Source organism: Mustelus asterias, chromosome 5, assembly GCF_964213995.1.
Source record: "Mustelus asterias chromosome 5, sMusAst1.hap1.1, whole genome shotgun sequence".
NCBI lineage: Eukaryota > Metazoa > Chordata > Chondrichthyes > Carcharhiniformes > Triakidae > Mustelus > Mustelus asterias.
This window is the reverse complement of record NC_135805.1, coordinates 88249868-88266714: the sequence shown is the minus strand read 5'-3', so window position 1 is coordinate 88266714 and position 16847 is coordinate 88249868. Positions and strand designations below refer to the sequence as shown.

The following is a 16847-nucleotide window of genomic DNA, read 5'->3' as shown; positions in this document are numbered from 1 at the left end:
GTAATCTCCCCTTTTTGAATCCATGCTGATTATTGTTTACCAAGTTGCTACTGTACGATTGATTTTATCATCTTATAAAGTCTGAATGTGACACCTATTTATGTCTACCCAGAGGGGGCTACATTAATTTTGATTGTTTTGAACAATCTTGTTTTGTAGCTGTAGAACCAATCAGAGGAAATATTTCCAGTGGTTGGATTCATTCCTGGGTCAAAGGAAGATGGTTGTGGTTGTTGGAAGCCAATCATTTCAGTCCTAGGACATTGTTGCAGGAGTTCCTCAGGGTAGTGTCCCTGGCCCAACCACCTTTTGCTGCTTGACCTGCAGACCCATCATAAGCTCAAAAGTAGGTATGTTCGCTGCTGTCTGCACAATATTCCATACCATTTGCAACTCCTCCAGTACTAACCAGTCTGTGTTCATACGCAGCACAACCTGGACAATATTCAGATTTGGGCTGATAAGTGGCAAGTTGCCTACTGTCACACAAGTAACAGACAATGAACATCTCCAACAAGATAGAATCTAACCATCTTGCCTTGACATTCAATGCCATTACTATCGTGCAATTTCCCACCATCAACATCCTGGGGATTACCACTGACTATACAAATAATATGGCTACAAGAGTAAGTCAGAGGCTTGGAATATTGTATTGGTTAAGTCACCTCCTCTCTCGCCAAAGTCTGTTGGCCATCTACAAGGCACAAGTCGGGAATGTGATAGAATATTCTTCACTTATCTGAATAAGTGTGACTCCAACAATATTCAAGAAGGTCATCACCACCCAGGACAAAGCAGTCCACTTAATCACCACCCCATCCACCACTTTAAACATTCACTTCCTTCACCACTGACAGTAGTAGCAGTGTGTACCATCTACAAGATGCAATGCATGGCAAGTCTTTGACAGCACCTTCCAAAACTGCAAACACCATCATCTAGAAGGACACGGGCAGCAAACACAAGGGAACGCCACCTAAATTTTCCCCTCCAAGCCACACACCATCCTGACTTGGAACTCTATCGCTGTCCCTTCACTGTTGCTGGATCAAAATCTGAAATTCCCTCCGTAACAGCACTGTGGGTGTACCTACACCACTTGGACTGCAGCGGTTCAAGAAGGTGATTCTCAATCATCTTCTGGAGGGCAATTAGGGATGAGTAACAGAGTCAGTGATGCCAACATCCCATGAAAGAATTTTCAAAAATACTTGTGAAATGGCAAAAAAATTGTCGAGTTCAAAGTTACGCTGATTAGACTTGATTGTTGACAATTATTCTCAGTTATAGTCAGCCAGCCATAAACAGGAATCTATTTTATAGTTACTGAAAACTTTAAGGATAATGAGCAAACATTTGGAATGCTGTCTCTGCTTTTGAATAATTCCCTGTAAATCAGTTTTGAGAATGATTTATTTCAGGTTACTACTTTGAGAAAATATCCCACTTCTTCATCACAATACAGGAATCTTTTCATTGCTGGAGGACAGAATGAAAAGCCACATTAGCAAAGCTCCACAGCATTTTCTCATTAAGATTCCAGTCCCTGTGTAGAACTCTTTGTTACTGTCTTTGAAAAATCTAAGTGTTTTTAGAAAAGGGCTGAGTTTATGTGCGTGTGCTTTGCACTGAGTGCATAGACAGAGCAGTGGGCATCTTTTCAGTCTGCCTAGAGCAGTCAGCTTCGATTTAATGAGTGTGCTGTATGCAATGTATTTGGCGAGAAACTGTTCAAATTCCTGCTTGTTTCTTCATGTATTTTACAAATAGTTTTTCTTCGAAGAGCTTCTGCATCCCATATTTGTTTGGAAGATGACATACATTTTTATTTTCTAATATAACACAGAGAGTAAAACAATTGTACATTCCTAATTGCCCTTGAACTGAGTGTCTTACAAGGTCATTTCAGATGGTTAAGAGTCATCCACGTTGCTGTGGGTCCCAGAGTCATAGAGATCTACAGCTCAGAAAAGGCCAAGTGGCCCATCACATCTGCGCCGGTCAAAAACAACCACCTAACTTTTCTAATCACATTTTCCAACACTTGGTCCATAGCCTTGAATGCCTTGGCATCGCAAATGCACATCTAAATACTTCTTAACTCTTATGAGGGTCTCTGCTTCCCCCACCCTTTCAGGCAGTGAGTTCCAGAATCCCACCACAACTGGGTGAAAAAGATTTTCCTCCCATCCCGTCTAAACATCTTGCCCCTTATCTTAAATCTATGTCCCCTGGTCATTGATTCCTCCACCAAGGGGAAAAGTTTCTTCCTGTCTATCTTCATAATTTTATACATCTCAATCATCTGCCCCTGTAGTGTCCTCTGCCGAGAGGAAAACAACCCCAGTCTATCCAAACTCTCTTCATAACTAAAACGCCCCAGCCCAAGCCACATCCTGGTAAATCTCCTCTGCACCCTTTGCAGTGCCAACACATCCCTCCTATAATGTGGATTCCAGAACTGCACACAATACTCTAGCTGTGAGTCTGGAATTGCATGTAGGCCAGACCAGGTAAGGATAGCAGATTTATTTCCCTGAAAGACATAGTGAACCAGGTGGGTTTTAACAATGGCTGGTTTTTAATTCCAGATGGCTGTGGTGGGATTTGAACCTGTGTCCCAGAGCATTAACCTTGGCCTCTGGATGACGAGTCCAGTGACAGTGCCACTACACCACTCTCTTCCTTGTCCATTGTATGCTTGTGGTGGCTTCAACATTTTCCACTCTGGCTAAGCGTATCCAGAAAACTTACCTTTTTAAGTTTCTAAATTTATTTATTAGTGTCACAAGTAGGTTTACATCAACACTGCAATGAAGTTACTGTGAAAATCCCCTAGTCGCCACACTCTTAGCATGGTCAATGCACTTAACCAGCACGTCTTTCGGACTGTGGGAGGAAACCCACACAGACACGGGGAGAATGTGCAGACTCCTCACAGACAGTGACCCAACCGGGAATCAAACCCAGGTCCCTGGCACTGTGAGGCAGCAGTGCTAACCACTGTGCCACTGTGCACAGAAGTGCACTTTAGTGCCTGCTTTCCCTCAACAATGCTTTGATATCCTCACGATCCCATCCACAGTCAGGTTCAACATGATACTATTGAGTTTTTGGCCCATGGAAAAATAAATTGAATTGTGGAAGGTGATCCCAAACACAAATAAGTATCCTGAGATTTAGTGAAATATCAGTAGGTTTAAGTTATTCAGTCACTTTCATTTGATGGCCACAGTTTGTGCTGGTTTTCAGTTGTGTGTTATTTTTTGAGTTGTCAGTTTTAGAGAAGTTGATCATCAGCTTTTCTATGTTTTTATGTTGGATCAAATACATTTGCTCAAATATATGAGCATACAAACATAATTTGTTGTATAGAAGATGGAAAGAGTATTATTAGCTCAGAAAAACATATAAATTAAGAAGAGTAGCCACTCGGCCCCTCAAACCTGCTCTGCCATTCAATGAGATCATGGCTGATATTGATTGTAACCATAACTCCACATTCCTGTCTACCTCCAATCACATTTCACCCCTTGCTCATCAAGAATCTAGCTCTGCCTTAAAAAATATTCAAAGACTCTGCTTCCCCTGCCTTTTGTGGAAGAGAGTTCCAAAGGCTCTCAATCTTCAAGAGAAAAAAAAAATCCTCATCACTGTCTTAAATGGGTCACCCTTTATTTTTAAACAGTGGCCTCCCACAAGAGGAAACATCCTCTCTGTATCAATCATATCAAGATCCCTCGGGATCGGAAATGTTTCAATCAAATCGCCTATCGCTCTTCTAAGCTCCAGCGGACACAGGTCTAGCCTCTTAAGGCAAACTGTCCAATCGAGGTTCTAGTTTAATAAGTTTTCTTTGAACTATGTCCAACCCGTTTACATCATTTTTTAAATAAGGGAACAATACAGTACACAGTACTCCAGATGTGGTCTCACCGATGTCCTGTTTAACTGAAACATAACCTTTCTTCTTTTGTATTCAATTCCCATCGCAATAAATTATAACATTCTATTAGCTTTCTCAATTAATTTCTGCACTTGCATATTAGCCTTTTGAGATTCAGGCACTTGGCCACCCAAATCCCTCGGTATCTCGGAGTTCTGCAATCTCTCACCATTTAGACAATATGCTTCTTTTTCAATTTCCCACTTTCCCACATTATACTCTGTTTGCCAGGTCTCACTTAACCTGTCCATATCTGCTTGTAGCCTCCTTCTGCCCTCTTCACATCTTATTATCCTACCTATCTTTGTGTCGTCAGCAAATTTAGCAAACATACCTTCACTCCTTTCATCCAAATGATTTATATAAATTGTAAAAAATTGAGGTCGCAGCACTGATCCCTTTGGCACATCATTTATTACATCTTGCCAATCAGAAAAAGGCTTATTTGTATCTACCCTATGTTTCCTGTTTGTCAATCAATCTTCTTTTTATGCCAATATGTTGCTCCCTACATAATGAACTTGTAATTTTAGCAATAACCTTCGATGTGGCACCTTATCAAATGCCCTCTGCAAATGTAAAAACAATATATCCACTTTGTCCACAGCGTGTGTTACTTCTTCAAAGAACTTCAAGAAATTGGTTAAACATGATTTCCTTTTCACAAAACCACATTGACATTGTCTATTTTTTTCTAAGTGCTCTGCTATAATGTCTTTAATAATAGCTTCTAACATTTTCCCTCTCATAGATGTTAGGCTAACTGGCCTGTGGTTTCCTGCCTCTTGTCTCCCTCCCTTTTTGAATAAAGGAATTGCATTGGCTATTTTCCAATCTTATCGAACCTTCCCCGAATCGAGGGAACTTTGGAAAATTAAAACCAACGCATCGACTATCTCACTAGCCACTACTTTTAAGACCCTCAGGTGAAGTCCACCAGGACCTGGAGATTAGGCAGTCCGCAGCTCCAACAATTTTCTCAGTGCCACCTCCCTGGTGATTGTAATTATCATGAGTTCCTCCCTCCCTCTCATTTACTGGAATATTATTTCTATCCTCTGTTGTGAAGACTGATGCAAAATATTGGTTCAATTGAGCTGCCATCTCCTGTTTTCCATTGTCAGTTTTCTAGACTCACTTTCTGTAAGACCAATGTTCACTTTGTTAACTCTTTTCTTTTTGAAACATTTATAGAAACTCTTGCCATCTGGGCACGATCTTACCAGCCGTTCATGCCATGCTCCTGCTGTAGCGAGGTTGGAGAATTTGGCAGCCAGACAAATCTCCATTCACTGCAGCAGGATGGGAAAATCCCACCAGCGTGAGTGGCTGTAAGATTCCGCCCATTGTCTTTATATTCCTCGTAGGCTTTCTCTTATATTTTAATTTTTCCTCCTTGTCAATCTTCTAGTTATTCTTTGCAGTTTTTTATATTCTGTCCAATCTTCTGACCTGTCACCCATTTCTGTCCATTCTTTAAGTTTGATACTATCTTTACATTTTTCAGTTCACCATAGATGGTGGGGCCTCCCCTTGAAAATTTTCTTGCTCATTGGGTTCCATCTGTTCTGTGTATTCTGAAATATCCTTTTAAATGTCTGCCACTAAATCATATTTACCTATCCCACAACCTAAATTGCCAGTTCACTTTAGTTAACTGAGCCTTTGTGCCCTAATAATTGCCCTTATTTAAGTTAAAAATACAAGTCTTGGACCAACTCTTCTCTGCTGCAGACTGAATTTAAAATTCAATCATACTGTGATCGCTGCTACTTAGGGGCACTTTGACTATAAGGTCCTTAATTAATCCTAGCTTGCTGCACAATAGTAGACCCAGTATAGCCTGCTCCCTGGTTGGCTCCAGAATGTGCTGTTCTAAAACATTATCCTGAAAACATCCTATGAATTTCTTGGACACCTGATCTTTCCAGTCTGTATGCAGATTAAAATCCTCCATGATTATTACCGTACCTTTCTGACAAGTTCCCATTGTTCCTTCCTTTATATCCTGTCCTACTGTATGGTTACAGTTACGGGGTGTGTACACCACTCCCATAGTGACTTTTTGCCTTCATCATTTCTAATCTCTGCCCAAACCTTTTCTATATCCTGGTTTCCTGAACTTAGGTCATCCCTCCTTAATGTACTAATACCATCATTAATTAACAGAGCCACCCCTCCACCTTTCCCTATCTTCCTTTCCTTCCTCAATGCCAGACACTCTTGGATATTCAGGTTCCAATCCATATCATCCTCTGGCCATCGCTCGGTAATGGCTATCAGACCGTACTTAATTATTTTTATTTGCACTCTCAGTTCATCTGTTTTGCTGTGAATGCTATTGCATTCTGATACAGAACCTTTAAATATTTTTGCGACCTCTAATCTCATCTGCTGATTGACACTTAGATTTGTACTCTTAAAATGTACTCTGTCCCTTCCTGTCATTGTCTGTTTATTCTTTCGCTCTTGTCTTCTCTATTCTTTGATTTACTAGATCCCTCCAAATTTGTTCCTTTGCCCCGCTATTTAGTTTAAAACCCTCTCTACATCCTCAGTTATGCAGCTCACTCGAACGCTGAGTCCCAACACGGTTCAGCTGCAGATCATCCCAACAGTACAGCCCCCAATTTCCCTGGACTGATGCCAGTGCCCCACAAACTTGAACCCACTCCTCCCACACCAATTTCTGAGCTACATATTCATCTCTCTAATTTTATGTACGCTATGCCACTTTGCACATGACTCACGTAATAATCCAGAGATTATAACCTTTGTGGTTCTGCTTTTATAATTTAGTGCCTAGCTTCTCCTACTCTCTATGCAGAACCTTTTTCCTAGTTCTACTATGTCGTTGATACCTACATGAGCCACAGCAACTGGATCCTCCCCTCCTAATGCAAGTTCCTCTCCAACCCTGAACAGATCTCCTGAATCCTGGCACCGGGCAGGCAACATATCTATCTGAACTCCCACTCTTTACTGCAGAGAACAGTGTCAAACCCCCTTCACTATATTGTCTCCTACTGCCACTGCATTCCATTTTGTTTCCCTCACTTGAATGGCTTCCTGTACCATAGTGCTATGGTCAGTTTACTCACATACTCTGCAGCTCCCACTCTCTTAGGAACAAGCTGAGAAAAACTTAAACCTTTTGGACAGTTGCAAAGACTGAGGCTCTTGCATTCCACCCTCTGGTCCCCTAACTTGTCACTCTCGCAGTCACATCCTCCTGTCCCTGACCACGGACCAAATCAGAAGACCTTATTTATGTGGCGTGTGACTTCCTCCTGCTACAAAGCATACAGGTAGCTTCCCCCTTCCCTGATGTGTCGCAGAATTGGCAGCTCAACCTTGAACTCAGTGACCATCAGCCAAAGCTCCCCAAGCCGCAAGCGTGTACCGCCCTCGATCACATTGGTATCCAGGAGCTTCCACGTGCTATGCCTTGACACATCATCTGTCCTGCCATCCTTAATGTATTTTAGTTAATTACGTAATTATATTATTCGCTTATTTTCCTTTTTTATATATTTTATTAACTTTACTACTGATTTGTATACTATTTTAAACCTTAGGACTGGAACAGACCTTAACCACTAACCAGATAATAAACAAACAGCTAGCGCCTTTCCCTGGAGTGAAGTAAGAGCGAGTTCCTACAGGTGAGAATTCAAAAAGGAAGGAACATCTCTTTCTCCCCTGACCTCACTAAACTCCCCCACTCCCAAACTCCCAGCTACGAACTTGAATGCAAAGCTGCAATTATTTCCCTTCGATGCACTAAAGAACCCTGAAATTATAGTAAACTGAACTGGAGCGAAAGAAACAAGATTCAACCAGTTAGCTAGTTCGCTACTCAGCTCTCTTAACAGAGTGTGTTTACCCTGCCTAGGACTGGAAGAAAGAAACTTAGTCTACTTACACAGTGCTTTCCAGTTACTGCTAATTACAGACTAGATTTTTCAAGAACAAGAGTAATACTTTAAGCACCTCAACTCACCAAACTCGCAGGTATGTGCTCAATTCCTGAGCTGCACTCATTTGTCTTGACTGCAATAAAGAACATTGAATTCAGAAATATTGTTCCAAAGTCATCCAATCACTGTAAAAATTCGATTGCAATCTTTCCATGTTCCTGGATTTAAACCATGTTCAGAAAGATGCCATTAATATTTCATTTTTTCCCTGTTCGGAGGTTTTCCTTGGCAAATTCAGCACAGTCCTGCATTGATGACTGACAGACAAAAGATTTGATAAATAGAATAACATACAGCAATTTTCAAACCTTGGGTCTGGATCAAATACTGATCCCTTTGCATCCCTATATTTGTGTATATGTGTTTTCTCCACTGAATGTTCGTACATTCATCCTTCTGCATCTGTTTGAGTATATATAATATGTATGCATGTTTCCCTACGTGTATTTATGTGTTGTTTTGTACATGTATGTACAATTCTTCCTTTCTGTGTATCTTTGTGTTAGGAAATGAATGGAACACCATATCTGAAGCAAAATAAAACTGGAAGATTGCACAAATAGTGCTTTAAAATTAAATACTATAGATATGCTTTGCACGGTTCGTAATAATGAATATATTTGTGAAATGATGGTGAACTACCCTTTTTCCAGCCTATTATGAACCTGGGCGGAACTCTTGTGTGACAGCTGGCTTGGTATTTTTTATAATGAAGTTAAAATACAGGAATCCAGCATTGTACTGTTCAACACCGACACAGTTCTAATCCTACGAATGAGTCAGACATTCTATTTTGCTGAGGGCAGAAGTTTATCTGGCTGTCAAATCTTCTTTATCCAGGTTTGAATCCAAGGATAAATTCACTGATCCTGAGCCTAGACTGCGCAGCTGGAGATCACACCATAGTGCCAATTCTCTGACCTGTTCTTTCTTCAAGCAGGCTGGGAGCACATGATTTGCCAATTGACCCTCCTGTGTATATCTATGGATTTTACAGTTTACCTTCTTAACTCGGTCTCAATCCTATATCACATCACTGGGAAATTGATTCTTTTTGGTAGGAAGGAGGAACTGGAGTATTGTGCGCAATTATGGGCATCGCACCTTAGGACGGATATCAAGGACTTAGAGCAGATTTAGTAGAATGACTTTAGAGGGATGAAAGACTTCAGTTATGTAGCAAGACGAGCGGAGCTGAGATTGTTGCTCTGAGAGCAGAGGCGATCAAGAAGCGATTTGACCGAGATATTCAGGTCAAGAACGGTTTTGTTAGAGTGAATGAGGAGAAATGTTTCCACTGGTGGAAGGATCAGTGACCAGGGGGCACAGATTAAAGTAATTGACAAAACGTTTTTTGGCATGAGCAAAAAACATTGAAGTGGTGATTTGTTTTGATCTGACTTCACTGCTTGGAAGGTGATCGGAAATAGGTTCAGAAATTTTCAAAAAGCAATTGGATAAATACTTGATGAAGAAAAGAAATGCTGGGCTCTGTAGAAAGAACAGGGAAGTGGGACTAATTGGATCACTCTTTCAAACAGCAGGCATAGGAACAATGGATGGAATGGTCTCCTCCTGTGTTATGTCATTCTAAAAGGCAGGGGCCTTAATTTGGAGTTTCCTTCCACTTGCAATAAATCAAATATTTCCCACCTTCTGACCCAAGTGGTATTTTGCAGTTTTGTTTTGACGTACAGTAACTGTGGACAATTTTTTCCCTGCCTCTGAATTGCTGCTTGAAATCAGAATCAGTCATTTCAAGATGGAATTAATGCTAAGTCTGAGGCCTGTTTTCTGTTGCTTGGGTGCAAATCCTGAGTAATCTGACATGTTGCGCCAAGGGAAGTGTACAAAGAAAAGCATTATTTTAATTCAGGGTGTGTGAGAGACGATCGTATGTTAAAATTAGCATTCCATTTCAAAATGTATTAAAAGTGCCTGTGCCAGCTTTTTTCTGTGACAATACCCATTACTCCTTAAGGAGATGCTGTATTAATGGTCTTCAGTATTGAACAAGTCTTCTAGATGATTTATGTGGCACAATGAGGACAATTTTTTGGAGAGAGTTTTTTAAATGTTTTATAAAAAGCCTGGTTTTCACCTGCATGCTCTGGCCACTAGGTGGTACAGTAAGAAGTTTAACAACACCAGGATAAAGTTCAACAGGTTTATTTGGTAGCAAATGCCACTAGCTTTCGGAGCGCTGCTCCTTCGTCAGGTGGAGTGGAGAAATGCTCACAAACAGGGCATACAGAGACACAAACTCAATTTACAGAATAATGATTGGAATGCCGTCTTTACAGATAATCAAGTCTTAAAAGTACAATCAATGTGAGTGGAGAGAGCATTAAGCACAGGTTAAAGAGATGTGTATTGTCTCCAGACAGGACAGCCAGTGAGATTCTGCACGTCCAGGCAAGCTGTGGGGGTTACAGATAGTGTGACATGAACCCAAGATCCCGGTTGAGGCCGTCCTCATGTGTGCCGAACTTGGCTATCAGTTTCTGCTCAGCGACTCTGCGCTGTCGTGTGTCATGAAGGCCGCCCTGGAGAATGCTTACGCGAAGATCAGAGGCCGAATGCCCGCGACCGCTGAAGTGCTCCCCAACAGGAAGAGAACAGTCTTGCCTGGTGATTGTTGAGCGGTGTTCATTGATCCGTTGTTGTAGCGTCTGCATGGTTTCCCCAATGTACCATGCCTCGGGACATCCTTTCCTGCAGCGTATCAGGTAGACAACGTTGGCCGAGTTGCAAGAGTATGTACCGTGTACCTGGTGGATGGTGTTCTCACGTGAGATGATGGTATCTGTGTCGATGATTCGGCACGTCTTGCAGAGGTTGCTGTGGCAGGGTTGTGTGGTGTCGTGGTCACTGTTCTCCTGAAGGCTGGGTAGTTTGCTGCGGATAATGGTCTGTTTGAGGTTGCGCGGTTGTTTGAAGGCAAGAAGTGGGGGTGGCCTTGGCGAGATGTTCGTCTTCATCAATGACATGTTGAAGGCTCCGGAGGAGATGCCGTAGCTTCTCCGCTCCGGGGAAGTACTGGACGATGAAGGGTACTCTGTCCACCGTGTCCCGTGTTTGTCTCCTGAGGAGGTCGGTGCGGTTTTTCGCTGTGGTGTGTCAGAACTGTCGATCGATGAGTCGAGCGCCATATCCTGTTCTTATGAGGGCATCTTTCAATGTCTGGAGGTGTCTGTTGCGATCCTCCTCATCCGAGGGCTTGTCCGTTGGGGATGTCTTCTTTAACCTGTTTAGGGTGGAAGCTGGAGAAGTGGAGCATCGTGAGGTTATCCGTGGGCTTGCGGTACAGTGAGGTGCTGAGGTGACCGTCCTTAATGGAGATGCGCGTGTCCAAGAATGCAACCGATTCTGGAGAGTAGTCCATGGTGAGTCTAATGGTGGGATGGAACTTGTTGATGTCATCATAGAGTTGTTTCAGTGATTGCTCACCATGAGTCCAAAGGAAGAAAATGTCATCGATGTGTCTAGTGTATAGCATCGGTTGAAGGTCCTGCGCAGTGAAGAAGTCTTGTTCGAACCTGTGCATGAAGATGTTGGCATATTGAGGTGCGAATTTGGTCCCCATGGCTGTTCCGTGTGTCTGGATGTAGAACTGGTTATTGAAGGTGAAGACATTGTGGTCCAGGATGAAGCGGATGAGTTGTAAAATTGCATCTGGAAACTGGCAGTTGTCGGCGCTTAGCACTGAGGCCGTTGCAGCAATGCCATCATCGTGGGGGATGCTGGTGTAGAGTGCCGAGACATCCATTGTGACAAAGAGCGCTCCTGGTTCAACTGCTCCATGTGTGCCGAGTTTCTGTGGGAAGTCCGTAGTGTCGCGACAAAAGCTGGGGGTTCTTTGTACAATGGGTTTCAGGATGCCCTCGACATAGCCGGAGAGGTTCTCGCACAGGGTCCCATTGCCCGATACGATGGGACGGCCGGGTGGGTTTGCCTTGTGTATCTTCGGGAGGCAGTAGAGATCTCCAACGCGGGGAGTACGTGGGATGAGAGCACGGAGGGTGTTCTTTGGTCGGATCTGCGGGTAACTGTCTGTAGTGTTCCTCGTTGTTCAGTTGTCGGTACACTTCTTTGCAGTAATCTGTTCTGTTCAGTATGACGATGGCCCCTCCTTTGTCTGCTGGTTTGATGACAATGGTGCAGTTGGTCTTGAGAGCGCAGATGGCGTTGCATTGTGCTTGGGTGATGTTCGGAGCTGTCTACTTGACATGTATGCCCAAGCCATCAGGAGGTGCGTCAACACCAAATTCATCAACCGCACTCACAAGACAGCCCCGAACATCCCCTCAATATGCCAATATCTTCATTCACAGGTTCGAACAAGACTTCTTCACTGCACAGGACCTTCAACCGATGCTATACACTAGATACATCGATGACATTTTCTTCCTTTGGACTCATGGTGAATAATCACTGAAACAACTATATGATGACATCAACAAGTTCCATTCCACCATCAGACTCACCATGGACCACTCTCCGGAATCTGTTGCATTCTTGGACACACGCATCTCCATTAAGGACGGTCACCTCAGCACCTCACTATACCGCAAGTCCACAGATAACCTCACGATGCTCCACTTCTCCAGCTTCCACCCTAAACACGTTAAAGAAGCCATCCCCTACGGACAAGCCCTCCGTATACACAGGATCTGCTCGGATGAGGAGGATCGCGACAGACACCTCCGGATGCAGAAAGATGCCCTCATAAGAACAGGATATGGCGCTCGACTCATCGATCGACAGTTCAGACGTGCCACAGCGAAAAACCGCACCAACCTCCTCGGAAGACAAACACGGGACACGGTGGACAGAGTACCCTTCATCGTCCAGTACTTTCCTGGAGCGGAGAAGCTACGGCATCTCCTCCGGAGCCTTCAACATGTCATTGATGAAGACGAACATCTCGCCAAGGCCATCCCCACACCCCCACTTCTTGCCTTCAAACAACCGCACAACCTCAAACAGACCATTGTCTGCAGCAAACTACCCAGCCTTCAGGAGTGCAGTGACCACGACACTACACAACCCTGCCACAGCAACCTCTGCAAGATGTGCCGGCTCATTGACATAGATGCCATCATCTCACGTGAGAACACCATCCACCAGGTACACGGTACATACTCTTGCAACTCGGCCAACGTTGTCTACCTGATACGCTGCAGGAAAGGATGTCCCGAGGCATGGTACATTGGGGAAACCATGCAGACGCTACAACAACGGATCAATGAACATCCGCTCAACAATCACCAGGCAAGACTGTTCTCTTCCTGTGGGGGAGCACTTCAGCGGTCGTGGGCATTGGGTCTCTGATCTTTGCGTAAGCGTTCTCCAGGGTGGCCTTTATGACACGCGATGGTGCAGAGTCACTGAGCAGAAACTGATAGCCAAGTTCGGCACACATGAGGACGGCCTCAACCGGGATCTTGGGTTCATGTCACACTATCTGTAACCCCCACAGCTTGCCTGGACTTGCAGAATCTCACTGGCTGTCCTGTCTAGAGACGATACACTTCTCTTTAACCTGTGTTTAATGCTCTTTCCACTCACATTGTTTGTACCTTTAAGACTTGATTATCTGTAAAGACTACATTCCAATCATTATTCTGTAAATTGAGTTTGTGTCTCTGTATGCCCTGTTTGTGAGCATTTCTCCACTCCACCTGACAAAGGAGCAGCGCTCCGAAAGCTAGTGGCATTTGCTACCAAATAAACCTGTTGGACTTTAACCTGGTGTTGTTAAACTTCTTACTGTGTTTACCCCAGTCCAACGCCGGCATCTCCACATCATCACTAGGTGGTACCACAGAGCACTTCCTCTTCTGCTTCCTCTCAGCCACAATGCAAATCTGGTCTCCAAGAAAAGTGCTTGACGTTTTTTCAAAATTTGACATTTTTAATTGTATACTTTAGAGCAATAACTGTGATACCAGTTTGTTATTGTCACCACTTCTTCTCACTCCTCTTCCAATCTGATGTTCTGGACTCTCCCAGTCACTGCTCTGTTGTAAGCACGGCCAAACTTGCTCCTGCTGCCACTTCCTGCTCCCTCCTGTTGAATGCACTGATTTATTCTCAGCTGGTACCAGTGGCTGCTTCCCCAAACAACCCCCTCCCCCCTCCCCATACCCCCAAAATCTGACTCTCTGACTCTGCTCTGAATATAGGAACAGGATAGACCATTTAACCCTTTGACTATGCTTCACCCTTCACTGAGGAATCTTCTAATGTTTTACCGTAGTCTCTCTTCTTCATGGGTCTCTTACCCTCCTCTACTTCATCAACCCCAACTCTTGTCTTCGCTGGAGCCTTTCTCTACTTTGCTCAGTGGCCTCCAACCCCACTCTACATTTCCCTTCAGACCCAACCTACCTTGCTCAATCTTCTCTCTTTTGGCATCTATCTTTGCCATCATCTGTTGGCTTTATCCAATTATATCCCATCCTCTAACCCTGCTTGACCTTTCGACTATTTAATCTTGATTTCTGTGCAGCACCTTCAGAGATTGGCTAGTATACAGTAAGGCCAGTAAGGAATGTATCAAAAGGCGTGGCTTTTGTGTTTCACATTTCTCCTGTCTGCTCGCTTAGCTGGACCTTAGCCCATTTCATTAACTAGTTTAAAAAGTTGTATGTGGGGAATCTGAAAGCACGTTTCTGTGCCAGCCTGCACAGTGGTATAGCTGTGCTGGAATCAGGGCCCCACTGGTTCATTGTCCAAAAAATACAGGGATCTCTCCAACATAAATACCACCACTGCCACTAGTTAAGGCCCATTGTTATAGCAATGTCAGGATTGTTTAGTCCCTATTCTAAGGTCACCCAATGATTAAAAATTGCAGTTGTGAGAAGTTATGATGATGCATTAAATGATATTGAGACATTTAGTGGTATAATATTAAGTGCGTTCCTCGTTAATCCAGCCTATTTGAACATTCCTAACATTCTCTGTTTCTTTCAGGTGGTCTCTGGTGAATTCAGTGAAGATAGTGAGGTTTACAATTTCACACTGCACGCTGGTGATGAGTTGACACTGATGGGCCAGGCTGAGATCCTCTGCGCCAAGACTATAAAAGAAAAATCCCGCTTCAACACAATACTGCGAAAACTGGGCAAGACGAGCACGCTCAGCAAACAAGTCAAAGGCAAGATGCCGTGTCTTATCTGCATGAATCACAGGACCAATGAGAGCCTAAGCCTTCCCTTCCAGTGCCGAGGAAAGTTCAGCACTCGTAGCCCCCTTGAGATACAGATGCAGGAAGGAGAGCACACCATCCGAAGTATTATAGAAAAGGTCCGGTTACCGGTTAATGTCACCGTTCCTTCTCGTCCACCCCGCAACTCCTATGACCTTCACTGCATCCGGGAAGGACATCGCTATAAACTTGTCAGTATTATATCAAAGACTGTAGTCCTGTGCTGCATCATTCGTAAGGATGACATTATACCTTTGCACTTTCTGCTGCTCTCGGACATGCCCAGGTTTGTGCTCCCTGAAGGCTTAATACGAGGCAACCCTCTGTATGAGAAATTGGTGCAGGAAATAACGTTGTTTAGCCAGGAGCACTTCAATGCTGATGAGTACTCAAAAGCAGTCCGAGAGGTCAAAACAGACTTCACTGATGACTGCACTAGTCCGCGAAGAATCAGGGTTTGCTTGCAGGGATATACAACCAATTCGCTGAACTATGCCCGAGATGAACTAACCCAGTCATTTCAAAGGCTGTCCATGTGTGCTTTCAGTGGTGCTATGTTGCACAGCAATGGGGAGGTTACCTTTCAGAGGTGCAGGGATTCTATTGGGGAGCAGCAGATCATGCCGCATGAATTATTGACTCCACCAGAGGTTGATGTGGACAGAGAGTATTTGACACCTGATTGGACAGAAAATTATTTTAGGACTCAGGAGCAGCCTGAGATTCCCTATGAGGAGCTCTGGACCAATCAAATTCCAGATCATTCAAAGGATCCCTGCAGCCTGGTGACAGAGAGTGAAAACAAAGCACAGCAGAGTTCGATCTCTTTCTACTCTCATTCCACTGCGTCCCCAAATGAGGATCCTGTCCTTTCAACACACTTGGCTGTGTTACAAATGGGAGAATCCAGAATGCCAAGCCCACCCCCCGTGCCTCCAAAATCAGAAGCTGTGAGTATCATAGCAAATGGATCAAGTGTAAGTTCTTTTTTAATGTTTTAACTGCAAGGGGCAGAATTGTGGGATGGTGCTTTGTGTATTAGTGTTCCAACACATTTGTGCTAAGGGATAATAAAGGATGGGTTCAAACCAACAATTCTTAAATGTAAAGTTCCATGTCTAAATCATGCAGGAAAGCACCTAGTGGAGATGATGGTGAAGACTTTGAGTGAATCCTCTTAACATGGAGCTTTGCATTCAGGGTGATATATATAATATATATAGTTTCCAAGCACAGAAGTCAGTGGTCAGCATATGTCCATTAAAATTAATGGACCAAGGAACCTGCAATGCTGACGAAAATCGTCTCCCAAGTATGGAGACCTGGCAATTGAAACCTGTTGTTTCTGCCTGTTTATTGTCAGCAAATCATTATAAGTTTAAGTTTATTTATTAGTTTCACAAGTAGGCTTACATTAACCCTGTAATGAGGTTACTATGAAAATCTCCCAGTGGCCACACTCCAGTGCCTATTTAGGTACACTGAGGGAGAATTTAGCATGGCCAATGCACCTAACCAGCATGTCTTATGGATTGTGGGAGGAAACTGGAGCACCTGAAGGAAACCCACGTGGACGAGGCGAGAATGTGCAAACTCTGCACAGACAGTGACCCAAGCCAGGAATCGAACCCAGGTCCCTGAGGTCGTGAGGCAGCAGTGCTAACCACTGTGCCACCCCTCACAGTGCTGTTGTTGAGCTGAT

General features: G+C 43.7%; 1 protein-coding gene across 4 annotated transcripts in view; it reads left to right on the top strand.

Annotated features, from left to right (window-relative positions):
• The window catches only part of gareml (GRB2 associated, regulator of MAPK1-like), a 169905-nt gene that overhangs the window by 113829 nt on the left and 39229 nt on the right, over positions 1 to 16847 (top strand). For 3 of the 4 annotated variants that reach the window (XM_078212980.1, XM_078212979.1, XM_078212977.1), the window contains one exon: positions 14911 to 16095. In XM_078212980.1, the coding sequence (XP_078069106.1) occupies positions 14911 to 16095 (1185 nt within the window). Of the gene's footprint in view, positions 1 to 14910; positions 16123 to 16847 lie in introns of all 4 variants that reach the window. The other variant, XM_078212978.1, reaches the window with a different exon arrangement.